The sequence below is a fragment of the Varroa destructor genome, unplaced genomic scaffold (genome assembly GCF_002443255.2).
Source record: "Varroa destructor unplaced genomic scaffold, Vdes_3.0 BEIS01000001.1, whole genome shotgun sequence".
In the NCBI taxonomy this organism is placed as follows: Eukaryota; Metazoa; Arthropoda; class Arachnida; order Mesostigmata; family Varroidae; genus Varroa; species Varroa destructor.
The window spans coordinates 3,779,126-3,807,075 of NW_019211454.1; the positions used below are offsets into that span (position 1 = coordinate 3,779,126).

At 39.9% G+C, this 27,950-nt stretch overlaps 1 protein-coding gene across 4 annotated transcripts in view; it reads left to right on the forward strand.

Moving 5' to 3' along the window:
* LOC111243018 (transmembrane channel-like protein) overlaps positions 1–21,533 on the forward strand; it is a 37,065-nt gene extending 15,532 nt beyond the window's left edge. Inside the window, exons 8-27 of one of the 4 annotated variants that reach the window (XR_015317598.1) lie at positions 41–281; positions 1,531–1,652; positions 1,904–2,038; positions 2,280–2,515; positions 2,725–2,922; positions 4,353–4,605; positions 5,411–5,489; positions 5,782–5,999; positions 6,270–6,337; positions 7,048–7,297; positions 7,569–7,681; positions 9,167–9,330; positions 9,677–9,813; positions 10,128–10,242; positions 12,823–12,892; positions 13,981–14,077; positions 14,445–14,629; positions 14,917–15,061; positions 19,397–20,715; positions 21,218–21,533. Coding sequence is in view for 3 of the 4 variants with exons in the window: in XM_022788015.2 (XP_022643750.2) it covers positions 41–281; positions 1,531–1,652; positions 1,904–2,038; positions 2,280–2,515; positions 2,725–2,922; positions 4,353–4,605; positions 5,411–5,489; positions 5,782–5,999; positions 6,270–6,337; positions 7,048–7,297; positions 7,569–7,681; positions 9,167–9,330; positions 9,677–9,813; positions 10,128–10,242; positions 12,823–12,892; positions 13,981–14,077; positions 14,445–14,629; positions 14,917–15,061; positions 21,218–21,310 (2,919 nt within the window). In the remaining variant the exon portion in view is untranslated. Of the gene's footprint in view, positions 1–40; positions 282–1,530; positions 1,653–1,903; positions 2,039–2,279; positions 2,516–2,724; positions 2,923–4,352; positions 4,606–5,410; positions 5,490–5,781; positions 6,000–6,269; positions 6,338–7,047; positions 7,298–7,568; positions 7,682–9,166; positions 9,331–9,676; positions 9,814–10,127; positions 10,243–12,822; positions 12,893–13,980; positions 14,078–14,444; positions 14,630–14,916; positions 16,266–19,396; positions 20,716–21,217 lie in introns of those variants that run through there. The other 3 variants (XM_022788015.2, XM_086975561.1, XM_086975562.1) reach the window with 3 other exon arrangements.
* The last annotated feature ends 6,417 nt before the right edge of the window (positions 21,534–27,950 follow it).

A 27,950-nucleotide genomic window follows, 5' to 3' on the forward strand; every position in this document is an offset into this window, starting at 1 on the left:
TATACATACCAGTTTTCGCCTGTATCTTTTCCCTGGCCAGGAATCAATTCTGGAAGAAAAAGAACGTCGAAAGGAGGAACGGAGCTGGAAACTCATCACCCTCCGTACATTTACAAACTTTTTGGTTTTGTTGTTACTTGGTTCATCCGCATACGCCGTCATCCTCGTCGTCGCTCGTGGCGAAGAACCAGAAGCGCAGAAGAGCTGGTATCGCCAAAACGAGGTCACCCTCGTCCTTACCGGTATTAGCAACGTGTACCCGAATTTCTTCGATTTGATCGGTGAGCTTTGTCGGATAGGCGCGATAACGTACAAACAGAGGTGCAGTGTCAAATGTTAACAGTTTGTGTTAGTTCGAATCACCCAAAGCGATTGAACAAAACAGCCCGATGTAGAATTGACCATTAAACAAAGCCTACAGTCACCTGATTGACGACCTTTGTTCAGGTCGTTCCAGTAAAATAAGGGCCTTGCTAGATAAAAATGTCTATGCCTTAGGTCGTCTAGTAGAAATTCACATGAAACACAGTCCAGTCCTGTGATGAAATTGGTTCCTGGGGCGGGCTTTTAGTGCTGAGCCGGACATGAACAGCCGGCTGAGTACTCGAGACATCGTTCGATCCACTCCTTGTTATAAATAATTGTGAAAATTATATAAAAAAAGCTCACCATTTTTGATCAGGTGTCAGAGCTTCCGATCGTTATCTACTATCCGACGAGCTACTGTAGCTAACTGTGCTTTTGTAAGAGCCGAAAAATGACCTTGTTTCTGTAGTCCTTCGATGAAGACATTCCAGATCTTTTCTATGCACTAGTCTATGAATTCCTGCGGGCATTATGTATATTTGGCAATTCGATAACTACTTTTAAGCTCTATTGGTTTGTTTGGTATCGATTGCAGCCTATGCATTGGATACGTCCTATAGAATTACTATTTAGTGGAATATGAACGCCTATATCTTCAATGAAAACTCGTTTATGATGTGTAACAGAACGTCATATACATACATGCATGCATGCTCCTGTCATAACTTCATTGTAAATACATATAGTGCCTCGAAAGGCTTTCTGGTTAACGGCACATATTCAGCCTAGCGAATTTACAAAATAGAGAGAGAGAGAGAGAGATAGATAGACTCTCTCATGGATCTTCATATAGTTGCTAAATTCCAAGCAATAACTGGACTGATGTGTTAAGATGAGCGGTGAAGGGAGTTCGAGATATATTTTATGGAAATCAACGTGTCAATGGTATACTGTCATTTTTGCAAGGTACAATTGCCACAAAACAAGCTTCACGGACGCTAAATGACGGCTCATTTAACAAATACACTAGAAACTTTATAATACAAATAAAAAGGAAGGCTGGTAGTTATCTAGCTGTGAGCCGTACGATTGATCGTGACATCGTTCATTGTCGTTGATTTATTTGTCTCGATCTAGAAAGTTTGTATTGTTATATTGTCCCTTGTTTCGGCATAATGTTATTATTGCTAATCCGTGTTTTCCTCATTCTAACTCTACGTATAGGTGCAATAGAGCAATACCATCCACGCCAGCAATTACAATGGCAGCTGTTTCGAATCCTTATGCTCTACATGCTCAATTTGTACACACTGATTTTCGCCCTTTTCGGAAAGGTTCGAAAAATGGTAAGACCAACTAAATATCGACAACGCCAGCGAAACTATACAAGCTTGAAAAAGCCAATGGGTGTTTATTTCTATTATAGACTATTTCATCAAAAAGCTATAACAGAATCACTATTAATCAAAGTAAGGTGTGCTTATTTGCTCTATCAACTCAATTGATATGAGCTGTTTTCTAGCAATCCACTGTGTTAACCGTATGAGCCTGGTTAAAACAGTGGGATTTATTCGAACCGTCGTTCTAACACCTTCAGACGAGCGAGCTAAGCGGTATGCGTGAAAACATAACGTTCTTAATAGAAAGCGGCGCGTTCGACAGGCGTAACAGTCTACCCGTTGAACCTAACGCAGCCATGGATAACCTGACGAGTCTCGATTTCTTTACTGAGGTAGGTGCACTTAAATCGTGTTTAGTTTAGGTATGAATTTTATCAGATATGACTGAAGTCCTAACACATACGGATCTCTGGCCAAATAAATTAGAGGTTAGACGAACTAATCGATTGGAGCTAAACTATTCGAACCAGAAAGCTTTTGTAGTCAAATATCGAATACGAGATACGTCGCTGGTACCTTGAAACTACCTGAAAATCGTTTGAGCACTTACAATTTCACGTTTTGACATTTCAGCTTCCTATGAGTCCTCTAGAAGAATTCTTACATGACGCTGTGAAGACATTCCCAAAATTGGATCTTTCGAACTGTCTAACCTGCAGCTGGCTTCCGATAAAATGTAGTTTGTTATTGTTAATTCTCAACTCGACGTTCCCAGTTCGCGTCCCCAACGAAATGTTCTATAGCGTGATGCCAGAACCATGTGGAGCAATACCATCCTACAATCAATCATGGTGCATCGATTCAGCGTGGTGCGTATTCATTCTATATGGTATCCCGTAGGACTACCAGCTAATAATATGGCTGCTAACTATTAAGATGGTTGAAAAATATCAGTTGATGCTCAATGTAAAAATCGATCGTTTCTTTTCGAACTATCGTTGCCATGAGTTTTAATCGCGGTAACGGCAAGAAACATAGAAAAAGCTGTGAAACCTGCCTCGTATAATTTCTATTACAGGAATAGTAGCATCGAGTATAATCAAACGGCACAGGATGACAGAGACTGGAATAGTTCTCTTCCGTGTCCACCACCTTCGACGGTATCTACGACCACTACGACAACGACCGCAAAAACTTATTCTTTAGAACAGATCGCACTGTTCATTGCTAATTATACGATCTCGCATCACTTCAACAATAACTTAACTCCAAATGGGTTAGTTAGTTAAAACGGGTTTTTTTGTCTTCCATTTAGCCACCATCTAATACTATTTTTAGCAGTAAATTATCGTAGTGACCTTTGGTTTCGTTCAGAGTTAGAATGGATAGTGCTAGATTTATTTAGATTGAGATGGACTACATTTTGGATTTGGAAGTTGAAATTCGCCATTTTCCCTAAATGGGCGATACTTTTTTGGTGGGCTGTAGACCAATCGTGTTCGTGTGTAGTATATGTTGCGCATGAGGTTGATATTAGGAACTTGAATAAACTCAAAAACAAATCTGTGCCTTCGATGGAGATGGATCCACGGTAAATCTGCTAGGATTGTCCGGAAAATTAATAACGGCACTACATGCATACTACTAAACAAATAATAGGTGGTCTTTCGTATAATATGAGTTGCACTAGGACAACCATAATGCCATTCAAAACTGGGCACTATTTGGTAGTAGGAGATGTGCTAAAATCTGTACAAAATTCGCGATATCTCACAGCTTTATCACGACAAAGGTACAAACGCTGCCCAGGCCCACAAAAAAATATGCTGTTGATAATCAACACGGGTTACCCAAAGAAACGGTTTGAGGCTGGTTCTATCGTTTTCGTTCCGGAAACTTCGATGCGAAAGATGCTACTCGTAGCAATCGATGAACTACGAAAAAATTTCATGAAATTCCTGATCAAAACGTTAAAAAGGATTCATCTACGAGTAACCATAATTTTGTGAAAGAACTAAAACATCTACCACGAAGAAGTTTTGAATTTTTCGAAGAAAGCTGACTACAAAAATAAGTTCGATGTTTAGGTTCCACACGGATTAATGCGGAAGGGTTCAGTCTTCTGAAAATTTCTTCAGCGGCGTAATGAAATCAGGTCGTTTCTAGAGCGGTTGATTATGGGCAATTACAGATGGGTTACATACGAATGTAAAAACTACCTTTCACATTTTTTCCCCTAGAACTCAAGAAATTACAAGATTACTAGAGAAACAGAAAAATCATTCACGGAAATAGCGTATATACAGTTTAGTAAGATTGGTTTAAAGTATGAGAGATATTTGCTTCAATTCTGAACAAAAACTGCTAATACTAATAATACAAAAACTTGCTAATATTAATGACGATTTATGTACGTGAAGATAATTCAGATATTCGAAACAAGCCGGGCAGATGCCATAAGAATCACCCACTGTGTAGTTTCAATTAAACATATGAGTAAGTACTGCGTTGAAATTAATGAAGGATGTCAAAGGAGTTCCTTGATTGCAAACATACGAAAACATCGCTGGCATGGCCTTACATTCTCATTCAGCAGATACCTTGTTATTATTATTATTGTTTCTTATGGCCGTTATTATTACAGCTGTCATCAGTATAACGTGCCTTCTACTTATCTGTTTTTCCCTTCCATTTTTGGGCTGTCAGGTCCCCTGAAGTAACACCCAACGACGCGTTCGCATCGAATTTATTTGGTTCCGAGTTTAACGTTTCAGATGCGACGAATCTCTTATTTTACGATAACTTGAGCAACTTCACCAGTCTCTCTGGCAACGACACAGAACGGCCAACATTTACTCTGGTACAAACGTCCACGGTGTCAGTGGCTGAAGAAGACTATTTGCCCGTGGAACGCATGAACTGCACGAACGTGTATATGCCATACTGTGGCTCCCTGCCGGTAAGTTTGTTCTAATATATTTATTGCAAGGACGGTTCCACATCCGATAGACGACGTGGAAGTCCGGTTTCGACATTGGATCACCCGAAAGTATCGCTTCTATAATTTTAATTGTAAAAAAAATGAAAATCAAAATATAGAACAGAAAAGCTGGTGCGTTCCACTTGTAAGCCTTTATTACGCGGTGTCCGGGGACACCTGGTTATAACGTAGATAAAAATAATATAGGCACCACTATCAATAGAGTCCCAGCGGATTAGTCTTTTACGCAACTCAAATTGAAACCGTTTAAAAAACAGGACTCTAATGACTAGATTTACTGTTGTACAATAAACGATATCAATCTCAAACTCGCTAATGTTGCATCTGTGCTTAGATAAACAGGAATCTATTCCTTCAGTTGTACGTTCCACGACAGGCCTTAGTAACCCGTTTAGAACTGTTGAAAGAACCTGTCAAGGTAAAGGCATTTGGTGCAGACAGAACCGAGTAGAAAGATAAATTGTGGCTACATATGTCGTTTTCTGTATTGCTACAGAGATTTATATTGGAAAATCAAAATGTGGCTCTACGTTTAAATTGCAAATCTAAACGACCCTAACAAACCCTTAGTTATTACGCAAAGCAGTTACCATTGATGCGCTATCACAAGGGAATTTACGAATGAAGGCCTTGGCCTAAGATACCCTAGGTAACTTTATTTGTCCTAACAAAATTCAATTTTGTTTCACTCTAGGCTTATTATAGGAGCAGCGCCTTCTACTATGGGTACCGAGGTACATAAGTCTTAATTTTCTTGTTACAGATACCAAAAGAACTAAAGGAAGAGGAACAAACAACAGCTTCAGATATTGATTATATTTCAACGACAAGTCGGCCGCCAGGTAGTTGAATGAATCTTTTTGTTACTCGTTCCGCATCTTCTTTGTCTAATGGTCTTCTACTTATTAGTGGGAAACAATAATAATCTGCTTTTCTCAAGCGTTTGAATCTAGCCTAAGCATTAGCATCTATAAAATCATGCCTTATAAATAGACTCTATAGCTCAAACCTATACTAAATAAGTGTGCTACTATCCTAATAAAAAAAATTACCTCGTCAAACGCTGCCAATTTAGAGTTTAACTAATAAGTCGAACTGGCTTAGTACCAATTTTAAATCTTCACTATGCGTCAGGCTACATTAGTCAGGACGAGCTGAACCGCATCGACGAGTCTGACAAAGATCGTCTTCGTAAGCTTTGCTGGGAAACAATGTTTGGGCAGGAGATCGTCAAGTTAACTGTCATGGACCTCGCGATGACGATTGGAACAACTGTCCTCACAGATTACATTCGTGCAGTCTTCATCCGCTACCTCAATAACTATTGCTGCTGGGACATGGAAGTCGGCTGGGTAAGGCTGAGGCCTTGATCGTCCGAAACTCTAAAAAAATGATAATAGTTTACATAAGTGTTTTACTATAGTGGAACTTCTGCAAAAAAAAAAAATCTGATTACCTAGATTTTATTATTAGGACTAGAAAGCTTGTGATTAATGTTCCTTCCTAAAACAACGACGACGCATAAGAAAAGGCATGGTTTCTTTCCAGCCAGACCTACTAGATGCATCCAGTAGGCTGCCCTTGGAGTTTACAGTATATTTTTGTTGACATTTCCTTTCCAGCCTGGGTATGGCGACTTCAAAATCGCCGAGAATATTCTTCACCTCGTTAATAATCAAGGCATGGTCTGGTTAGTACTGCAATTAGTTTAGGTTAAATATTAACCTTGAGCTAGTACATAAACTTCATTATTATATTAAAATGAAGAATTGTCCGAAGTAGGCAATTGAACACCAGTTGGATTTTTTGCTTGAAATGCACGAAGCCTATTCAATGGCATTAAAATTATGATGATTTTAAGTAACGTGTTTTTTTTTTTATTACCGATAGTAAAACACTAGCATACAGACAGGTAATCTCGTCATATATGTCACACCTTCATTTTAACTCAGATAATTTTCGAATTTATGCGGCTAATTGTCAGATTAAATCAGCTCTTTGGTAAATCAGCTTAACTGTTATTCGTGTGAACGCCTAATCTAATTCACAGGCTCGATCTCGTCAAATGATTAAAGTCAATTCTTCCACTCTGAAGTCCGAGCTTTTGAATTTTTTTTTGTTTTGAAGCTTTAATTTATCCGAAACCGCACGAAGCACTTATATAACATGATCCCGTCAAGTTCCAGTAACATGCCTTGACCCGGATTAAAGTGATAATTTTCTCATACGTCCATATGTTGCAGGGAGGATCTATTTAGTAGTCGAGGATCGAGTAAATGTCGCATAATACTATTTAAATGATGAGAAGGCTATGTCTAGCAAAAACTGTGCCTCGCCACCATAAAACAAGAATTGATTATAACTATATAATACATAACTTGTTTTTTTGAACGATTCAAGGATGGGCATGTTCTTTTCACCTGGTTTACCAGCGATTAATACGATCAAATTGGCGCTAATGATGTACGTTCGTTCATGGGCCGTATTAACTTCAAACATCCCCCATGAAACCGTGTTTAAAGCCTCGGGAAACAACTTCTACTATATGCTTCTTTTGGTCATGCTCTTCATTTGTACGTTACCAGTTGGATATGCGATGGTGTGGTTGGAACCTTCATGGCACTGTGGTCCTTTCAGCGGATGTAAACGGGTACGCAACAATTTCGTCACCTCGCGCAGGTTTTTCGCACAGGCAGATCATCATTACCTAACGTAGCATGGACCAAATATATAATGCCTATTGCAAGGTAAAGGTTTCACCCCGACAACACTTACCTATTGGACTAGCTTTAAACGACCTTATTGTTAGCATATGATTACTTAACTTGGCGCTAATTTTGCGATCATTATTAAATCTCTTTTTCTATAGCAACAAGGATGGGTTTATCCACCATTCACCGTACGATCCGTTTATCTTGCAGGCTTATAAGGTGTTTACGAACTATTTGAAGCGAACGCTTCCGAAGTGGTTAAATATCGTTCTTGAATATTGCTGTTCAGCTGGTGCCATTATTCCGCTTATCCTTCTACTAGTGTAAGTGTCTAGAGCCCATGGTACGAAGAGATCTCTCAGAGGAAGGTATATTTATGGTAAGGGGAGAATTAGATAAAAAAAAAAAAAAAAAAAAAGAAAAAGTACAACACGATTGCTCTGTTAGTAGTGGAGGTCAATGGTAGTTCAGAGCTGAAAGTTGTCAAGCACTCCAGCGGTCTAGGGGGTAGGCGCGAAAGGAATAAACACTTCTACCACAGGTTTGACCTATTGTCGTATTTTATTCTCTGATTAAACATATGCACGGGTAGATGAAACTCGGTCGATCGCGGTTCCTTAATCGGAGAGGCTTTGTTTAACCTTGTATTAGAATACGTAATAACAGCAACCTCTATCGCATCGAGTATTATAAATAGGGCTAATATGTACTTACGTGACTGTCAGTTTTTAAAAGGCTATTAAATTCTGAGCTCTATAATAGAGTGAGCTTAAAGATCAGCCACAGGGAACTAGGACTCCCTATGTACCGTGACTTCCGGATATAATTTCATTCTTTTTTAATATAGCTATATTGAAATGGATGAAAGTATAATACAAGCGGAGAATATTGTGTAAACTTATCTTATTTTTATGCAGCGGGCTTATCTCTATTTCCTAATGGGGAATATTATCTCTAAAAATAAAATATGGGATTAGATGTTACTTCATGCACAAATCAACTGACATTTTGGTCAAAGGCTACTTTTCATCCTTTGTTGCTTAGTTTATGGAAAAAAACGTGCAGAACACGTAGCGGTCCCTAGTTAATTCAGTGTTTATTGTAAACGTATTATCGCATTATCTTTAAATCACCACGTCTTTCTACTACGTCACAGTTCTTTCTGCATATTCTGCAGTGACGTACGACGAAACAGCTACTGCCTGAAGTGTAAAAATAGTTTCTTGAGGAGGCAGAAAACTTGGCCAACATTTTCTTCTTAGCTTCTTATTTTAGTTATTACTGTCCATGTGAAGAACTCGACTGCCATAGTACCTCAAGCATTTAACTCGTTCTTTTTAATCGCATCCCTGAAATACTTTCACAGATAGAGCAAATAATATGCGCAATAAAACGATATGGGGCAAACTTCATTTTACGGCGGGGGTAGTACGTGCCAGCAAAGTGTTAGACCAAATGGGTGGATTTCTAAACGTAGTCTTATGACAAGTGTCAGGCACCGGTTTCGGCAGAAGCTTGATAAAGACATACTTCGTTCCAGCACTTCTATTGCTGCCTCAAAACTCCAAGAGGAAATGGCAGAAAATCATATACAATAACGATAACTATTTTGAGATGCGACGAGGCTCAGTTTGAACGGTTTTTTAGAAAGAAAACCCCTGTTATAACAGGCGTTAAATGCAAACTCGCATAGCAAACTGTCAAACTTTCCTCAAATAGTTTTAGGTAGATGCAAACCATTTTGACCACTTTGAAGCAGTTGCTTACCATCGAACATAATCGTTCTTTAATTTTTTGGTATATTGTAGACTGGTCATTTATTATCTCTCGTCAATAACGGGTTCCTTGAGAGAATCCAACAACGATCTGATGGCCCAGATTCGCCGCGAAAAAGAGGAAAAACGTGCGAAGAAAGCAGAAGAGGAAAGCACTAAGCTCTCCAAAATTCCATTAGATATTGAAAGCAAACCTGGTAAGATCTTGTCTGAGAACTCTTCTATTCCTACTTCGTAAATTTTAGCCGATCAGGTTCCGGCGAAGTATCAAAATGTTTCACACGAACGTTTTATTATTACTTATTTAGCATTCGATTCTAATACAGCATATCTCAGAGATAAGCACAGAACGTCAGCCAATAGCTAAACTAGCATGTACCTACAATTAGCCATCTAAAAAAAAGTGTATCTTTTTGTTTATCATAGTAAGGCTGAAAGCATAATTAGAAACCAATATCGCTAGCGATATCGACCGTCTTTCCCTTCTACTGATAATTGGCCTGCTGGTAACCGACAATATGCGTTTATGTTCGTTTCCTATAGCCATCACTAACGAGGACCAGGCTGAGAAGGCCGAAAAGATTCTTAACATGTGGTCGGCCGCGTCTAGACGGCAATCGATGGTACAGAAATTAAAAGGCTCTTCATCACCGCTACAACGAGCCGTAGCTTTGACCCAGGTACGAGGGTGGACATGTACGCCATTCTAAATATGTATACAGGTAAAGCTTATGTCTAACGGAACCGTTTACAGTTAAAGTTCAATGATCTTCTTCTCGCCATGGACACTTACTGATTGAGATTTTGTATTGAAACTCGAATCCGAATCAATTGCTTCCATGAGCGCTAACAATAAAAAGCGTTTAAAATAATAAAAGTTTAGCTTTTACTATGTTATGTCTATACCATTCAATTATATTGTTTAATAAATGCGTCATTGACATAATACACAACCGCTTCATTTGTAACACACCTTACCTATTGCCTATTTCAGGAGCATCTTTACAAAGAAAAAGATGACTTTGAAAGTTCGGAAACCTCCAGAGGCCCGGCAGCACCTTCATGGAACGTCGCAGTGCAAGAACATGTTGATCGTGCTCGACAAATGGGTAAGCAATGAACGGACCATTTTTTTGCTGTAATAGTTGAATTTATGTGCTTCGTATATAACCAGCTATAAAACTCCGACCGCAAACACATTGGTATACCCGTAAAAGGCAAATATAGAGCTAACTAAAACACGGAATGATTGTAATCGATCTCATATGCTTGGCATCCCTCAAGACTTTGTCTATTACCATCTGACGGCGTATCACCGTAGTATACGTGACGTTTCTTTACGTCATCACATTTGTAGTTCAGCGTATGTCATTAGCATACAAAGAATATTAGCACGGATATATTTCGCAATGGGGTGCGATTAATATAGCCTTTTGAAGAAAATGATATAAAACGGTGAGATTGCAATCAATTATGCCAAGCACGATACTCTATGGAAAAAAGACGAATTTTAATAACTGATGATCAATAAAACATTAAAGGAACGAGCAACTGAAAGCGTATGATCAGAGCGTGCGAAGCAGGCCTCCGACCAGGCTTAAACCAGATAGAGGTAGCGTAAGTTTGACACTTATGATCGTGTTGAGCATTAATAAAGAATATAAAAATTATGATTCGTATAAAAGTATAGCCGATTATCATCAAGCATCCACATGATGAAAACAGAGTTTGTTCCCGTTATTTCTAGTTTGTTAGTGATATCTCAATAAGCTTTTGGACTGAATAAACGAGTCGGCTACTGAAATCGTTGCTTGATCTTGGGGATGTTTTTTTTTTGGGGCTGAGGGTAAATGCATTATGCAGACCAGACTGTGTTGTTTGTCTGATAGTGTGGGACTTTCACCCGCTAAACCCTGGACTCCTCGAAGACTTGGGCTCTGGTTCGGGATATTGTTTAATATTACTTCGAAGCCATAGTTTGCAGGAATGAACGTTGGGCTATTATCCCCTTTATCATGTTCCGGTCCATCCTTCGGCCGGGCTCCCCTCCTCCCCGGATATGCCAAGTCCCGGTGGGGTCTTGTGCCCTGCTCTCCCATAAGAGCCGACTGTACAGCTTTCCCACTGTTGCAGCCATTTATCCATTGTGACCGCACGAGCCATGTCATCGTCGTTATTTACGTTTCTCCAACGGCGCTCCGCTCTTTCGCTGGCGAGCAGGTCCCATGGCACCATGCTCGGACGTTTCATGGGACCTGCCCATGGTCATCATGGGAAGTTTCGGTTTAGACAGTTCTGTACGCTCTTGCTATGATTATTGCTGCTATCCTTTGAGCGGTTAGCAGTGCGTCGCAGTTGGCTTTTGTTCTCAGCGCCACATCTGCCCACACTAGAGCGGCGTAGAGCGCTGTAGCCTCCGCTACAGAAGCAAGGAGCCTCTGACGGCGCTCAGAAGGCCCCCTACTCTATGCAGAATGCGGGACAAGTTGAGGGCTGTTTTTCCCGCCCTTGCAACTATATGTTTAATGTGTTCCCTTGCAGATATCGCAGTGTCTAGCGTCACGCTGAGGTATCTTGCTTTTTTCTGGATACTGACTTGGGTTTCTCCCAACAAGACATTGACCACTCTGGTCTTCTTTTTGCCAGTTAGGTATACTGCTACTGCCTTCTCAGCGGCTAATCTGAAGTAACGCTCCTCCACCCACCGATTTACCAGCTCGAGAGAATCATCTGCTTTATTTTCTAGGTCGTCTTCTGTCCGGGCCCTAATAATAAAAGCCAAATCATTTGCGTACGCAATAGTTTCCGCCTCTCCCGGTAAATTCGCGATTTGTGACACGCCATCGTAGGCTAGGTTCCACAGTGCTGGTTCGAGGATCGATCCCAGCTGTGACCCTGTATTTCGTCCCGTCCGCCTCCGGACTTCTATTTTATAAATACGAAATGATGACCCTGCGTAGGTATGTGGAAGTCCCCTTCCCCTCCAGTGCGGCCATCAGTTTTCCGCAATCTATGCTATTAAAGGCATTTCTAACGTCCGGCAGGATAAGAAGTACAAAGTTTCTAGTCCTCAGCGTCCTCTTCATCTCTTCTTTCTCTGTTTTGAGGACACTGTTTACAGCTGCGATTGTTGAACGCTGTTCCCGTTTTATGCTTCTGTCAGTGCTCCTTTTTCTTCGATCTCGCTGGTGAATCGAGCGACTACGATACTCTCCACGGCCTTTGTAGCCATGTCCAGCAGGCAGATCGGTCAAAAGGCCGTTGACCCTATTTTATTTCCTTCTTTCTTACTCTTGGGTACCTAACCTCTTGTTTCAGAGTTTGAGGCTCCTTGTGCCATGTTTAAAACGGAAAGGCGCAATTCTGCCTTATGACCTTAAATACGCTACGTCCTAAGGACTGCCTCCATCTGTACAGTTTTACTAACAGGCTTCGCGTCAAACCGCCCTTCATAAAATTCTATAAAAATATAACTCTCCAATTAACCAGTTTCGTGGTTGCCTATACAGAGAACCAAAGCAGTTCTATTTAGTGCTGTGTTAGCAGAGGATATAAGGAACAAATCCAGAAATAATTTTTAAAAATAAAACTTAAATTAGGCAGAATGTACATCGCGGGATGAGAAAGCTTTTAGGCGAAAGGATATGCGAGATACATTTTGGTATCTACCTTCCTTATAACTATTGCAGATCGTAAAGATGGTAGGAGGCCTCTACGTAGTCAACGGTCCGACGAGGAGCCGCTAGTTTCGTCAGTAAAGTAAGTAATACATTTCGTATTTTGGCCGTATTTCTATATTTCACTGTGACACACTTTCCATTCGATTCCATATTGTTAGCTTAATTCACCCTAACATAAATAAAAGCTTTTTATTTTAACAAGTCTCAATGCTGAGTTCGGTTGCCTTAAGCGCTCATAACGTAGATTTCACTTAGGCTGCGTTGTTGGTAATTTAAACTGGGCATCTTAACCGTCCCAAAAGTTCTTTACAAAACTATGTTTGTATGACAATAGTTTTTGCGATCTTTTTGTCAAAGACGAATAAATTTTTCTGAGTTGAGTTTCTATACATGGACGATTTTTGTGTTTTTTTACTACACACCGCAGTTGGACCTTGCAGTCTAAAGCATACCTTCAATACGCATTAAGCGCTGAAGGACGACTGAAAAAATACATATCTTTATTTGTCCTTTTATGGAGAATATCAGCACGACATAAACGTACTAGCCGGACATTATCAAGGTGAACCTTGTGAGTCTAATGTTGGAGCGAAGGTTATTTGATATGTCCAATAGAAAGACCTTACAGCATTGTCACCGTAATATTTGTGACTGAACAATTCCTCAAGCCATCCCTTTTCTAGGCAATACCTTCCCTTGAAGGTCGTTTTTATTTTTGCTCCTTTGAAAATGTATTTCGTTCGCTAGTTTTTCGCTTGAAAATATATTTTTGCTGAGATTGGTAATACTAGGCATGTAAATATTATGAAAGCACCTTATCAGAAAGCTTTTATATCTACGCCTCAAAACAATACAATAGCTTAACAAACCGTGAAGTCTGAACTTTAGCAATACTTTCCTATAGACATAATCCCTGATACTTGAAAGAGGACCAATTAGCCGAATGTAGAAAGGGGCAAAGCGTCCAGGTTGCTAATACCGGTTGCACTAATGGAGATTCATGGCAATGAGAACATAATCCAAATAGCCGTACAACGTTCTGAACGTACGTCAAACTGTTTGCCTAAATAGAAATTACATAACATCACCATCTTCTTACTACATCTGGCGTGACGTGATCTCGCCTTTTCTCGTGTGTGATTGTCTTGTATGGTTGGCACGTTACAGTACATCAAACATGGGCTACAAACAGCTCGAAGAAATCCGTGCCGTTGAGCAACTGAGAGCTTTTCGAGAAAAAAAACGTCGTCAGCGTGTCCCAAAGGTAAACGCATGTCGATGCCGATCTTTGCCCAACAACGTAATCACCTGTGAGCGTTTTATTCGTGTAATACACGAAGTCTCAAATAGAATAGTTGGATATATGGCTAATACGTACTGATAACGACATACGTGCGACGTAAAAGCTCGAATGCTGCGTATGGAACCTGTGGCAATTATTAATTTATTGGCCAAAAAATTGTTTCATTTTGGCCACGCAAAAACAATTCAGCTTGAGGCCGTTAACAGAGAAGGCTGTTAACAGGAGAAACAGAGTCGACACAGGTATCTCATTTAAAATTCGAGTAAAATATGTGTGTTTATCCCATTTTAACACTATGTCATTTTTTGTTTTCTTGGCTTTGTTCCAGATTATGATTAGCAAAGACGGAACTGAAGAATTGCAGGCTAGTATTGACAGCGAGGCTGCCCAGAAAGATGGACAGACTTTAGAAGGTCCCCAGGCCCAAGAAAGCAGAGGCTCCAAAGCTTCCAGCTCAACTGCTGACAACCAGCCTTTACTTCTTGACCCTACCAAAAGCCCAATTCCCATAAAGTGAGTGCCCATAATCTTAATTGACGCAAAGAAAAAAGTCACCGGTTTTTGATTTCAAAAAAGTTTCTTTGAAGAGGTCTCAAGTACTTAATAAATGAACTTCTTTGTAGTTAACTGTGTCCAGGTCGTACTAGTGTTTCTTACTGCCTGAACATGGGTATATGTTGACGTGGATCAACCAAGCTAACCTATACACGAAGGAAATTATTATATATTATACTAACACACACCTATATCCGGTAGATTTGCACTTTCCCATATGTTATACTGATTGTATATATTTTCAGAGGAAAAAAATTTAAACCAACGCTTCGACGCGAGACGGCAAAATATCCGGTAGAAGAAGACCAATCCCCTGGAGGTTCGCAGTCTGTATCGAGTAACGCCGGGACATCGACGAAAGGCTCGTATTCACCGAGTCAAACAACTGATGTAAGGAAAAAGGCTAAATCCAAATAAACGACAGCAAATAGAAAAGTATTATTTTTCGTATTGACAAACACACAAATCGAAGGGCAGAGCTTGAAACGAACAAGTCTAAAAGCAATCATTTGATAACGACATCCGTGAAACACCGAGTTGCATTAATTTATATTTGTACACAGTCAATCATTCTATATATGTGCAACAGAGGCTGATGTACCATCGCAGCCAATGTAGCAACAAAGGTTTAGCTAAAATGATAGATACGAGAAACTTTTCCCGAAAGAAACGCTTCCCCCGATCTGTAGGGAACGACAACGGTTTTTGCTTGTTCTAAGTGTGTAGCCTTTTGCCCTAGGGGTTGAATGTGAATGGTATGGGGTCTCATCCTTGAGCAGAATTTTGTGCCCCTCTAAACGCTTCAATCACAAAACGTGGTTTGAAAATCGTAGCTTTTCATCAGAATGATGTTCTGTCTCTCTCAACAGATTTTAGCATTCGAAATGACTTCGAACACTGTTAGTGGGAAAGAACATGGGCGTGTGTATGATGTACTATATCTATATATCTACCACTGTATATGGTAACGCTCAAGTAAAAAGCGTTCTGAAAAATTGTCAAGTATAGCTGGCGACTACCCACAGTTCGATTATATACGTCTTAGTTATTTAGATTGCCATTTACGAGGAATTCGCAAAATTCGCTTCTCTCCCAGTTTCCTGCTAAGGATTTCGAAGTGTTTGAGGCTGAAGTGTTAGTCTTCAAGCGCACTTGTGCCCAAATAGATCTACGAGGGAATATTTCTGCATGATCGGAGACGATGCACCTCAATACTGATGATAACTAAAGTAGGCCTTAGTGGACAGTTGTTTCGTTCTGCACTGATATCTCGATTATTTGCGGCACCTATAGCGATATTGTAAGCCAGCTGTCTGAGCAGCGGAATCTCGCCTGTGAACTAAATGATATAGACTTGTGGCTTTTTCATCATATGTAACTACGTACTCAAACAGATAGAAATATATAATAATCTATTATTCTTAATAAATAGTAAATATAAAAGGAAATCAAATACATACATGGATCAAATGCATACAAATGGATACATATACACATTAATAGACAGACACTGTCGTTGGTAAAACAAATAACGAATTTCAATTAGGAAATTGGAATAATAAATTGTGTCCCCTTTCTCATATACTTAAACGCATCGATATACTCTCTCTGTTTTCATTTAAATACCTATTACTTGTTCATTTTAAAAGCTGTTGCCACGGAGAAGGTCAGACTATTCCTTGCTCACAGAGCTTCCACGCCAGCGGCCAAAACTAATACGTTCTACATGGGCATAGTTTTGTTGTCAGCAGCAACGGAAATAATCGTTTACAGCATACAACATTATCAGTAGGGAATTAATGTTTTGTTCCGAAATACCTCTCAATAGAAATATTCTCTCAATTGAGATCAGAACAGTAGAGCTAGCAGATATTCATAGAGAGAGAGAAAGAGAGAGAGAGAGATAAATCCAAAGAAAGCGTCCCGAAAACACTTAATGTTTCTATGTTGGATAGAAAAAATTAAGTTTAATTGAGATCTTTAAAATAGCTTCGAACTTGAAGCCTTCGTTGACAATCTGAGCCGCTTTTGTCCTCCTGATTAACGTCACAAAAACAGTTCGAGAAAAGTCTTTGTGCTATTGAAGCTCGCCAGCGAAGCTTTACTGATCATAAGCAGACCTATTCAGGTGAGTCGGACATCGAAAATCAGTTATGTGTTTCCATCGTAATCAGAGTCCCCTTAACCACATCGAGTTCGGTCGACGCAAAGGGTCCTGAAGTTGAATTGAACGGATTGATGCTAACCATTCAACACGCGGTGTTAATGGTTCAGACTATGTCTAGCTATAATCACTGCATCAACTACGAATCATAAAACAAATCTGGGACATAATGAACGGAAAAAGATACCAATTTTATGGACGCCGTAAGCGCTGTCTGGATGACTGGCCCGCTTCATGCATATGGAAGCTTTGCGAACCTTCCAGAGTCTCTCTCTCATACTAGAAAAATTGTTTCGGGTTTTATGTCCGACTACTACTGCATTAATCACGATCGTCTTTAGATCGATGGTCGAAACGAACCGTCCCGATTTCGAACTTACCATCGCACCAGCTCGTGTTTTGCGGTACCACTAAAGAAATATGACTACTGTTAGTATTAACTAATGATCCTATCCTCTAGTTAGAAAACTTTAGTTCCTCAGCCGAAACTTAAGCGAGGATTACTGCGCTACAGGCTGAAGGCGCACATAGTAAAGATCAGGGAAAGGCCCAGGTGGGAAATGCCGCGAGAATGCAACTATAACCTTTCGAACGCATTGGACAAGAAGCCAATTTTCTCGCTATCTCAGACACGTTCCCGGTGTTGATCTGCGTGATCATCAGGCAGAACGAACACAACTAAGCAGAAATAGATTAACGGTGTCAGACGATACAAACGAACGAAGTTAGGAGCGATATGTCTTGTGTACCTTATATGTGACGCAGGCCAATGACCGCAGGCGTAAATGTTTACGGAACTGCTGGTATTTTAGCGTGGTTCACTGAATCCTAGTATAGGTAGCCCTTTCTAATATTGAAATGTTTCTACTACATTATGTGTGCACGCAGGATGCTTATTTACTCTAGGAGCAAAAGACTGATATTCGACAAACTATAACTTTGGACTCCAGCTTTAATTTTTGCAGCTGCTTTATAGGAGACAACGAAAAGCGTGATAAAGCGTTGAGTTAGGAAATATGGTTTCCCATGAACTAGAGTGCTATTACTCGTTCAGTCGGTCCTTTGTGTTGGTCTTGTCGCTAGTATGCAGCTAAAATGAATATTATCGAAAGGGTCATTTAATATCTCGTAAAGATCATCAGACACAACGTTTACTTCTGGGTATCTTCTGGCATCTTAATTTACCGAGTAACTGACCACTTTGCAATAGTGAACCTCACTTGATTCAGTGAAAAGGGTTGCGAAGCGAACCATTCGACAAATTTTAGGCAGAAGTATCGCATATCTGTAAAGTTGTCGCGTTGGAGCCACGCTAAAGTATCTATGCCAATAAAAATAAGTTAGCAAAAATACTTTGTCTCCTGTTCATAGGCTATGAGTATTAGTTGACTATTGCTTAAATGAGCATAACTACGCTGAAATCTGTCTTTCCCTAACCTGGACCAATATTTCAATCGGCACCGAGATGCTTTGCCAAATAATATAAGTATTTATAAATAAGGGGGGCTTTCGAGTAGAGTTTAAAAAACAGTGAGGTTCTTTTAATTTGTTGTCCGCAACCGTAAGCGCCACAGGCCCAATCCTCGCTGGATCATATTTTATCTCAATAGGATAGTGGGTAAAGAAATGTCACCGTAGATTCAGAAAAAAACACCTCAAAAACACCAAATAACATAAAAATTCAGAAACTCTGCACTTTGTCATGCAAGTTCCGTGTTGAAAAGAAAGCCAAAGTAGACGGGGCGTCAATGAGTACATTTAATACCATTACAAAGTGACTATCGCAGACGCAGCGTACTTCGGCTTGGATAAGCCGAACGTATTTTAAAACATAAAAACAGACGCCTTTGGGACTCTGGCTATTTCTACTCATTAATGGAGGGAGTTTGCTTGACGGGAAACATTGTGACAGACGTTATACGTCTAACAAAATATTTGGCTTTTACTTTTTATAAAACACTATTAACATTTAACACCTGGACTGAACCAAGTTTTTGCCCGAGCATACAACCTAAAAGGGAGGTACAACGTCAGCTGTAAATCGAAAAATTAGACCTTTTTTTCATATCACTTATAATTACTTTGCACAGGGTTTACCTCGGTAGATTCCTGTGAATAATTCACTCATCCTCTTTTTAATTGATGAAAAGTATGAGTGAATGCCTTAGCTACCTAAGCGAAGAAGTCCTTTGGACAAACACGAGGAGGACATAATATGTTAGTTGTTTATCATAAAAAAAAAAACTGGACATAAACATCCTAGGTTATCTCAGAACCTCCGATACGTATAATTTGTATTCATTCGTAATAATTAGTGTTGATTCCGTCATATAAATGTATATTTTGCAAAGTGAAGGTTTAAACCAAATTTATAAAAAAAAAAAAAAAAAAACTATTATCCTCTAACGATGATTATCTTTCGTAGTAACAGCGTCATTCAGTGCAAACTGTTTAGCTCTCGAAAATTTATTTCTTATATTTGGGTCGGAGCTCTCTGAAAAGTTTTCAGAGCATCCAAATGACTTCTGCGCTCAGTGCGGCTACATCTTTCACTTTGGTAGGTCGGAAAACGGTTTCGGCCACAATCACCGAGGGCGCCACTCGAGGTCCGATTTATGGCTGGTTTACTGAGGTCTTACTGAAGCTCATTCGAATTTTACCCGCCAAAGGTGAAGCACTTCGTAGAGATACTGGTTGCAATCACGTAAACTCGAGGTTGTCATATATGACAGCTACTGTTTTGGAATCATCAGATTTCGCACGACTCAATGGATAGCCGTACCGGAAATTTACACGACGCCGTCACGCGGAGTCCCGAAGAAAGAGCAACTATTGCGCAGTGCGTGACTCTTCTGACGATTCTTGTGCTAATACTCATGTCAAACCTTTTCGTTTTGTGGGCTATTCTCCTTCGGCGAATAGTACAGAGCTATTCCGGTGGACTGACCCGCAGTGAGTCGTTGTCGCGTATTCAGCTGTTCATGGTGCCTCCTTTTACTGCCGATGTCCTTGTAGCGCTTCTGAATATCACACCATAACTGGCGTGAGTCATCACGGTGCACTTTCGAGGCGGCGGAGTTCTCTGCAAGTTTATCACTTACGTTCAAGTCCTTGTCCTTTACCTCAGTACAGACATCTTAACCGGCATGTCCCTTGATCGACCCAGGTCTCTGCGCACAATGGCTGGCCGTTAGGTATACGATCGAACTCCAATGGGTTACTGTCAAATAATCCGCTTAACAATAGCCCATGTGCAGCTGGCGGCCTGATTAGCACGAAATCTTCACAATTCAATAATCACCGTTCGCGAGTAGGATATCTGCTTATAGCCATCGCATGGCTTCCGGCATTTGTGCTTGCCCTACTACAATTGTACACATTCTCATGTGCCAGAATAGGTGGTCAAAATATCGGCAAAACAGACAGTAATAAAAAGGAGCGTTTCAAATGGTTGGCAAATTTCGGGTGGCATCCGCACGGACTGCAGACCTACGTGACGAGTTTCGTCGTGATCATTCTTGGGGTGCCTATTGCGTTGATGCTCTTCTGTTATGGACACATGTGCGTGACCATCTTGCGCATTCAGCGTGGCTACGAGAGCGACCAATCGCAGTTACTGGCGACGCGTGGAGCCGCCGGCTTAGCCAACGCTGGCTTTGCCGTCTCTAACGAACGCTTAATAGCGGCCAAGGTGCGTCTTGTAAAATTGGCACTTTTAGTGGTATTGTGTTTTATCGTGTGCTGGAGCCCGTCTTACGTAGCCGAAATGGGATAAAAACAATGAAGACCATGTTAATCCGCTCCTATTGGTCTGGCTTGCTACTGGCCAAAGGAATAAAAAGAAGCATTAACATAAGAGCATCTCTTCGGAAATAACGAGGTTTGTGAAATTCATACAACTTCGATTTGTACGTGTCCCAGGGAAGAGCAATTTAACTAGATTAACCGTATATCATAGTAGTCATGGCGATGGCTGATATAAATGCTTTTATCCTCTAAGTATTCCGCTTCTATCGTAGGCTTTGTTTAGCTTAAAGAATACTACATGTCATTCAGGCGTACATGTTCGTACGTTACAGGACGTCGTGAATTGAATAACAGTAAATTGGAGCTGGTCGATGGTCAATTTGGTACAAAAAGCAAGAATTCTGACTGCCATTATTAGAAACCCGAACACGTCCTGTAATAGCATTTTTACGGTTCTAACTCGTTTTCTATTATACATGACAATTCCGTCTTTAAAAACGTCCAGGGTAACTACAGGTTCAGTGAAGGTAGTTATAGCAAACGTAGAGAAGGAACCCACTGACGGATTTACCGAATTCACTTTGGAGGGCCTGCGTAAAATAGGCTAACAGTGCTCCCTTTTTCTGTCATTTCAGTGCCCAATCGAATCGGGTGTACAGCATAGAGGTACCTATAACAGCAATCACGAGCGCTTATTGAAAAATGCGGTTATGTATACCCGTCCATAACCTGTACATATATGTGTATAGGTATACTCGATAACATGTGCTGTAAATAATTATATGCTATTTATGATACTGATAATAAAATTATCATTACATTATTGGTCCTGAACATCTATGAGAGGCCGATCGCGTTTCGATATGGAGGAGTTAGACTGCAGCATTTATTAAAAGCTGTACAATATACAATAAACTCTATCGTGTTGACATTGTCTATAAATGTAAATGAATAAAAAAAATTGATCAGTGTACACTTTTCTAATCGAAACAAGTGACGTACGTGTTTAGCGTTTTACAGTCAGTACTGTTAACATATTTTATAGTTTTTTTCTTTTTTTTAATGCGCTATGTCCTTAGAGTTTTTCTTTGTTGAGATCCTCTCTGATGTATTACTGTTTACGAAAGCGTGATCTAGTCGGCGGACCTAACACACATTCGGCGACGTTCGTCCGATTAGGACTTAGTTTTTCAATAAGTTAGCTCTAAGTCTACGAGTTACAACTAAGTTTAGGGGCTCGCGGCGCCAATAACTCACACGTACACATTCAGTCCGCTATTTTTAAGGGTTATCCGTCTGAAGAGATGAACTTTCACTCAGAAATAAGTGCCTATCTTAGATCAAGCCTATCCTGCTGATTATATTCCGCGAATATATTCAGTTGAAGTTGAAGTTGAAGCTTACTTAAACTTTTATTGCTACCCTGTTGACCTTCTCGGTTATTCGGATTGTATATTTGATTCAGAACGCGGTGCAATAAACAATACTGACTAGCTCGTGCCGAGATGATTTACATCAAAATGGCCCCGTTCATCTGTTCATTTTGGTTTGTTGAAGGGGAATTCGTCGAAGGGGTCTGTAGGGTACTGGTGTATTCTTATGGTGCAACGGGAAAGCGCCGCACCTCCCGAGCCACAGAAATAACGGCGAACTCTATACGCATCAGAGCACCAGAAACGCTCAGGAGGAATGGCCGGTGCGTTCTAGCTGCAAAGAATTGAAATAGCTCAAGCAAATCGATAGATATATTTTTGTGGTTGATTGTTGGACTTCTGGAGATGCAGTATTTCCGGCTGACTATCTGGCTGGTGGCGTTAGTAACTCTCCAAACAAGGTCCCTAAGTTCTGCAATGGGGCCGTTTTCTCATTGAGACGACAAATCGCAATGGATTACCTGAATATTTTTCGAAGCTGGCATTTTATATCGGGTCCGATGTCTTTATCGTTTTGATGGCTTGTTTTATATTTAGCTACTCGCAGATCCCTAGTTTTTACGATTCGTATTTTCCAAATCTACGATTAGTGAGCGCAGCTCTTAAAATAGGCTAGCTTTTATATAATAGCTACGTTCCGAGATACGTAGGGTCAGTTAACTGTTTCATCGAAAACAGAATACATCTATCTGTCTTACGCTAAAAGCTAGCGATGATCAGCGCACTCACTATAAAGATTAAGAAGAACAATGCATCTGTCCCGGCATGAGCGCAGGCGGATTGTAGGCGGATACACTGAACAGCTTTTTTCATGTACAAATTCATTATTAAAAATCGAGTAATTAAGTTACGGTATAATACTGTAGACTTAAGTTGTACATTGGTGTTGAAGATAGGTACACTTTGTACTTTCGTATTTGGCTTTGTCTCGGCACCCTGTAACCGTGGCCATAAAGAAGCAATATATTAGTTCGGAAATAAAGCCTGAAGAACAATAGGAAATGTCACAAGGCTCTTACGCACCAAAAGTAATGATGATGAATCATCTATATAAGAGGAGTTCCATTACCATTATGGGTTGCTCATATGTTTCTATATGGCGTGAAGACCGTCACGCATAAATGCATTACCTACGGGTAGAAGGCTGTGTCGAGTGTGTTCGATCTGCTGAAAATTGAATTTCTACCTTTTGCCAGTTTACCAGTTTGAAGAAAAATAACTAATGTTATTATTTTTCCATCTCAACGGCTCCCTGCTATGCGAAAAGTATGTATTTCTGTTTTTGTCTTCAACTAACTTGAACGAGTATTCAATGAAGCGCTATATTTAATAATGCAAATCAGTAAAGATCCTTCTGTGTAATAAATTCAAATGCTTGTCTGTCCTCTTCTAGGATCAGTCTGACGTAGTCTTTATATCAAAAATGTATTGTTGTCTTATCTAAAGTGTGAGATAAGGCATATTCAAAATACATTTCAGATATCAGCCCATTTTTTTGATGACAGCGCTCTGAGCTCACTGTTTCTTAGAGATCTCCTTTTTATACTGTATATAAAAGTTCTTAGTTAATTCGAATGTTTAATTGCCGATTTTGTTAACATTATTAAGTTGCCTTCGTTGCTTAGTTATACCAAATTGTTGTAAACAGTAAATAGGTTACATGGCCATGTTTGTTACATGTCAATCCAGTGATGTAAGTTAATATAAATAGCTGACGATTTATTTCTGTAATAAGTTGTCTCATTCATAATTTCTAGCTAACGTATTATGATGCCTGTATAAATATTGGATGGATCTCTCCGATAGCACTCACAGACACTTTCAAAGACAAATAAGCTAAAACTCGATGTACTATTTTGTCATAAAAAGAAACGATAAATCTGAGATGTGACCCTATGGGGTACGTTCGACAATAGAAAAACCGTTTCCGCTGTAGTTGAAGCAAAGGGCTGCACAGGGATGAATGCACAACGTAGAACACTTGCCACCCGCTAGAAAAGGCTTGCTTGATGCTCCAGCAGCCGGGATTAACCTAGAGTAACCCCGAAATAAAGGCTCGCGAGTACGCGCGATAGCACCTGATTTACTAGAGTACTGAAAGGTATAGTTTACCACAACAATCATGATGACTACGTTGAATGCGTGCCCAGATTTTGACGGCAGTTTGGTGAATCGATGTTTTTCGTCAACGCTTTGAAGCACGTTCCATAAGGTACGATTCAGGGTTGAAACTAATAATCATTGAAGAAACAACCGCAGTTTTTGCCTTGGGAACAGCTCTATTACACTTTTGCATTAAATGCGAATCAAGCACGTACTCGTGCCGAGGTCGGGCACGATGAGAGCCACTGTCAACATTGCTACTGCATATAACATATCTATTTCAATAGCCGATCGATCCTTCCGGCCTCCACAAAAATGAAATTTGGCCTTGTGGCTTTTGTCCAACATTGCGCATCCCTAGAAGTTTGGCTTATTCCAATCAAAATATACTCTGTTTTTAAATGCTGCTGAAACGAGGAAAAACTTAAAAAGAATATACGATATATACAATCTTAAGGATAGCGTTCACATAGAAGTATTTGATGCCCCATTTTGTGTATTTACGAAATGCACGGATCAATGGTTAGCTCGACTAGCTTCTAATACTTGTACAAGTATCCACCCTTATATTTTACCGTGATATTACCAGCAATTAACATACTTACACTTCCCTCTGGTGATGGTGCAGTGATCACTTTGCGGGCATTATCTCAGGCCCCTGTGGTAGTGGTTTGGATATACGGCGAACACAAGCTGATGGTTCCCCTCAACCTCCAAGCTTAACTTCAAAGTGGTAAACAGGAAGAGAGTCGGTTCAACCTTCATCTGAATTTTATGGCACACCTATGAATATTTTTCATTGTTACTATGTGTTATGAGGAAACTATGATGTTCGACGAAGCGCGCGAGGAAATGTTGATGGGCTATTTTGTAGGAATCGCGCGTACATACGATTTGATTAGCGAGCTTACCATGCAAGACAGACATTTTGGTCTAAATAGCAAGAGTCATACGGTTTTAGATAGCGTACGTTTTGATACCAGATCTCAATAAACAATGCTTTACCCATATGTCTCAAAGATAACAGACCAAATTCTTCGAGCCAATGGATTTGAAACTGTCCGAAATTCTAAATTATATTTACAGAAATATCTGCTGGGTGCAGCCGTCCTCGATAAAGTATACTCAAATATGTGAATCTTTTTCTACCCCGTACTGATTTTTTAGGCTGTCGGCAGTCTGGTCTTGGCGATACTTCTGACTGGACGAGCTCGTTAACTGTAAACATTTACTGGTTTATTAGATGATGATGGAATATCAGTTCCCCTAGTTTTGATAGATAATAGGAAGGACTTACGTAGATCACTGCGTTCTTAGAACGAGAATAGCGTCTCGTAAAGGTACTACAAGAAGCATGTTGTCTTCATTAACCTTAGGCGCCATATAGGTGTCGAATCTTCTGAGCAGCAAGACTGTGTTCAAGAGTATCTTTCTGCGTATCTTAAAAATAGTCCATTGGATAGCCTAACCGCGGCTGTTCAAACCACTCTTTTAGGCAGTATTATATTTTCACTAAATCCAACTTTAATGAAGGTTGCGTTGTACGTGTAATTGGCTAACGACAGATTTTGTGATGTACCTGTAGTATTCACCTCAGGTTTGCAATTCTATTAATGCACCTCTGCTGTCATTTCAAGCATCTTCACTACGTTGCTTCACTCATGACGAAGTCAAGATCAATTATTGTAGTTAGAAAATGTTCTATTGTTTTTTATGTTGAAATCGAACTATTATCACTTATCTATGTGTAGATCAACTCAACAACCTTTATCGGTTTTATCAGTAATGTCCTGCTGTGAGAATGCAATAATTCCTTATGAAGTACACTTGTTTGCTCTAGAGGCTAACGACTCTACACAGTATGCGTTTCTCGTTTTATGGGGATATAGGCGCTAGAAACACATTTTAGAGCCAAGAATCGACGACTCCCTGTGTGTTTTAGTTATTGCCTTGTTAGCACAAGCTTTGCTTTCATTGAAGAAACACTGATCTCCTGCTCCGTTCATTTCGAACGTAAACTTCAATTTTGAACGTTTCTTTCTGGTTGCATGCCCTCGTTCGTGTTGCCCTCTTACAATTGAACTACAGGCTGCATAAGCATCGGTGCATGATCCCATAATATTGATACTGTTCATATAAAGACTATCAATGACATTCATCATTCTCAAAACTCAAATATACTGTTCTCCTAACGAGATAAAAATAAAAGTTGTAAATGGGCTGGAAGAATTTATGATGTAACTGAATGTTACTCCTGACTAATTACATCCGTTGTTATGAAAGCTATTTAAAGCTAAAACGGATTCGATAAAAGGTCACCAGGGTGTAAACCTTTTTCATTTATGTAGGATTTCCTATTGCAAAATCATGATCACTACATTTCCGTGTTTATGTTTATTGGAAAAAATACGTCTTAATCAATTGGTGATATTCGGTAACGAGCAGCGATTCCATTGTTATAAACTGAAGACTAATATCTTGGTGAAGACCGCTTAAAATTACGGGACAGGACCGGATGTTTTTGAAATGATTCGGACGCACGCTTGTAAAAGAAGCGGAACATAAAATTTGGGCAATTAGACTACCTAAAGCTGTAACGGATGATGGAGGATATGCGAAGGAAACACTATAGAAGCGCTAAGTTGTGAAGATCGATTATGGTTTATTGGGGAATAGTGGTTCGCGTGAACGGAAACATGTATCTGTACCGTTGGACCATCACCAACGCTTCTCTAACCCTCTGAACAATGTTATGGCAATTCAAGTATCCCTTTTAGCTGCTTAGGTTCGTCGCTCTTTATAACAATATGGCCGTTCTCTCAAACCTTTCAGCATAAACATTAGGCTATCACCTAGATTCAAATTTGCAGGTTTGTCTAGTTAAAGATTAATATTTGTATGGGGCTAGTTTGTGTCGTTGCGGATTTCAGCGAGTCGTAACCCCGCACAGAGGCACTTCGTTCGCAGTTTTCCTATTCTTTGAACGTTTTTTTTTTTTCTTTGTATATTACAAATGAATAGCCACCCATTCTAATGTAGATATATTCATATAAATAGCTAGGAATATATAAGATAATATACGGATTTTATATCATACGTCCTTAAGCCTTCAGCCCATTTCGTCAAAGGCATTTTTATGTTCATATCTATTCTAGAATGGGTCGTTGTTTGTTTGTCAATTACAAAGGAAACATTCAGAAAATAGAAAAAAAAACTCTGAAAGCAGTACATTTCGTTCGCGTAGGGTTACAGTTCGTTGAAACCCGCAACGACACAAAGTAGCCCTACACAAATATTAATACCAATTGGAATTTAGGTGATAGTTTAAGGTTCATGACGAAACGATATTTATTTCGTCAGGTACACAGTGGTAATCGAACGGCACTATTAGATAGTAACCCTTCTCGATCCTAAGCTCGTCGTCTACATCGTGAAAAATATTCGGGTAAATTACTCGACAACTTTGTCGGTAATTTTCTGTCACCTATGATAGAACGATCATATCCATCATTCATTTGAACTTAGCCAGTATTTAGAGAATTAGGAGAGCTGAAATGAAATTCCGATTTTACAGCTGCGTGTAGAGCAGAGGCCAGGTGCTAGGGGCCATGTTCAATTCTTGTATTAATACGTGCCCGGTTCCCTAGAACCCATTAGGTATACATATTCTGTTTTCAACCAGCTGTTTGTGCTTGCAGTCGCAGTTCGTCGGTGTGTGTCCAGTATAAAAATTCTACAGTAATGAAATTAGAAGTCCACGATCTGGCGGATACTAGAGGGCAATGTAACCGTTCTATGTCGCCTGCAATAAAATATGCATATGTCGCAACAG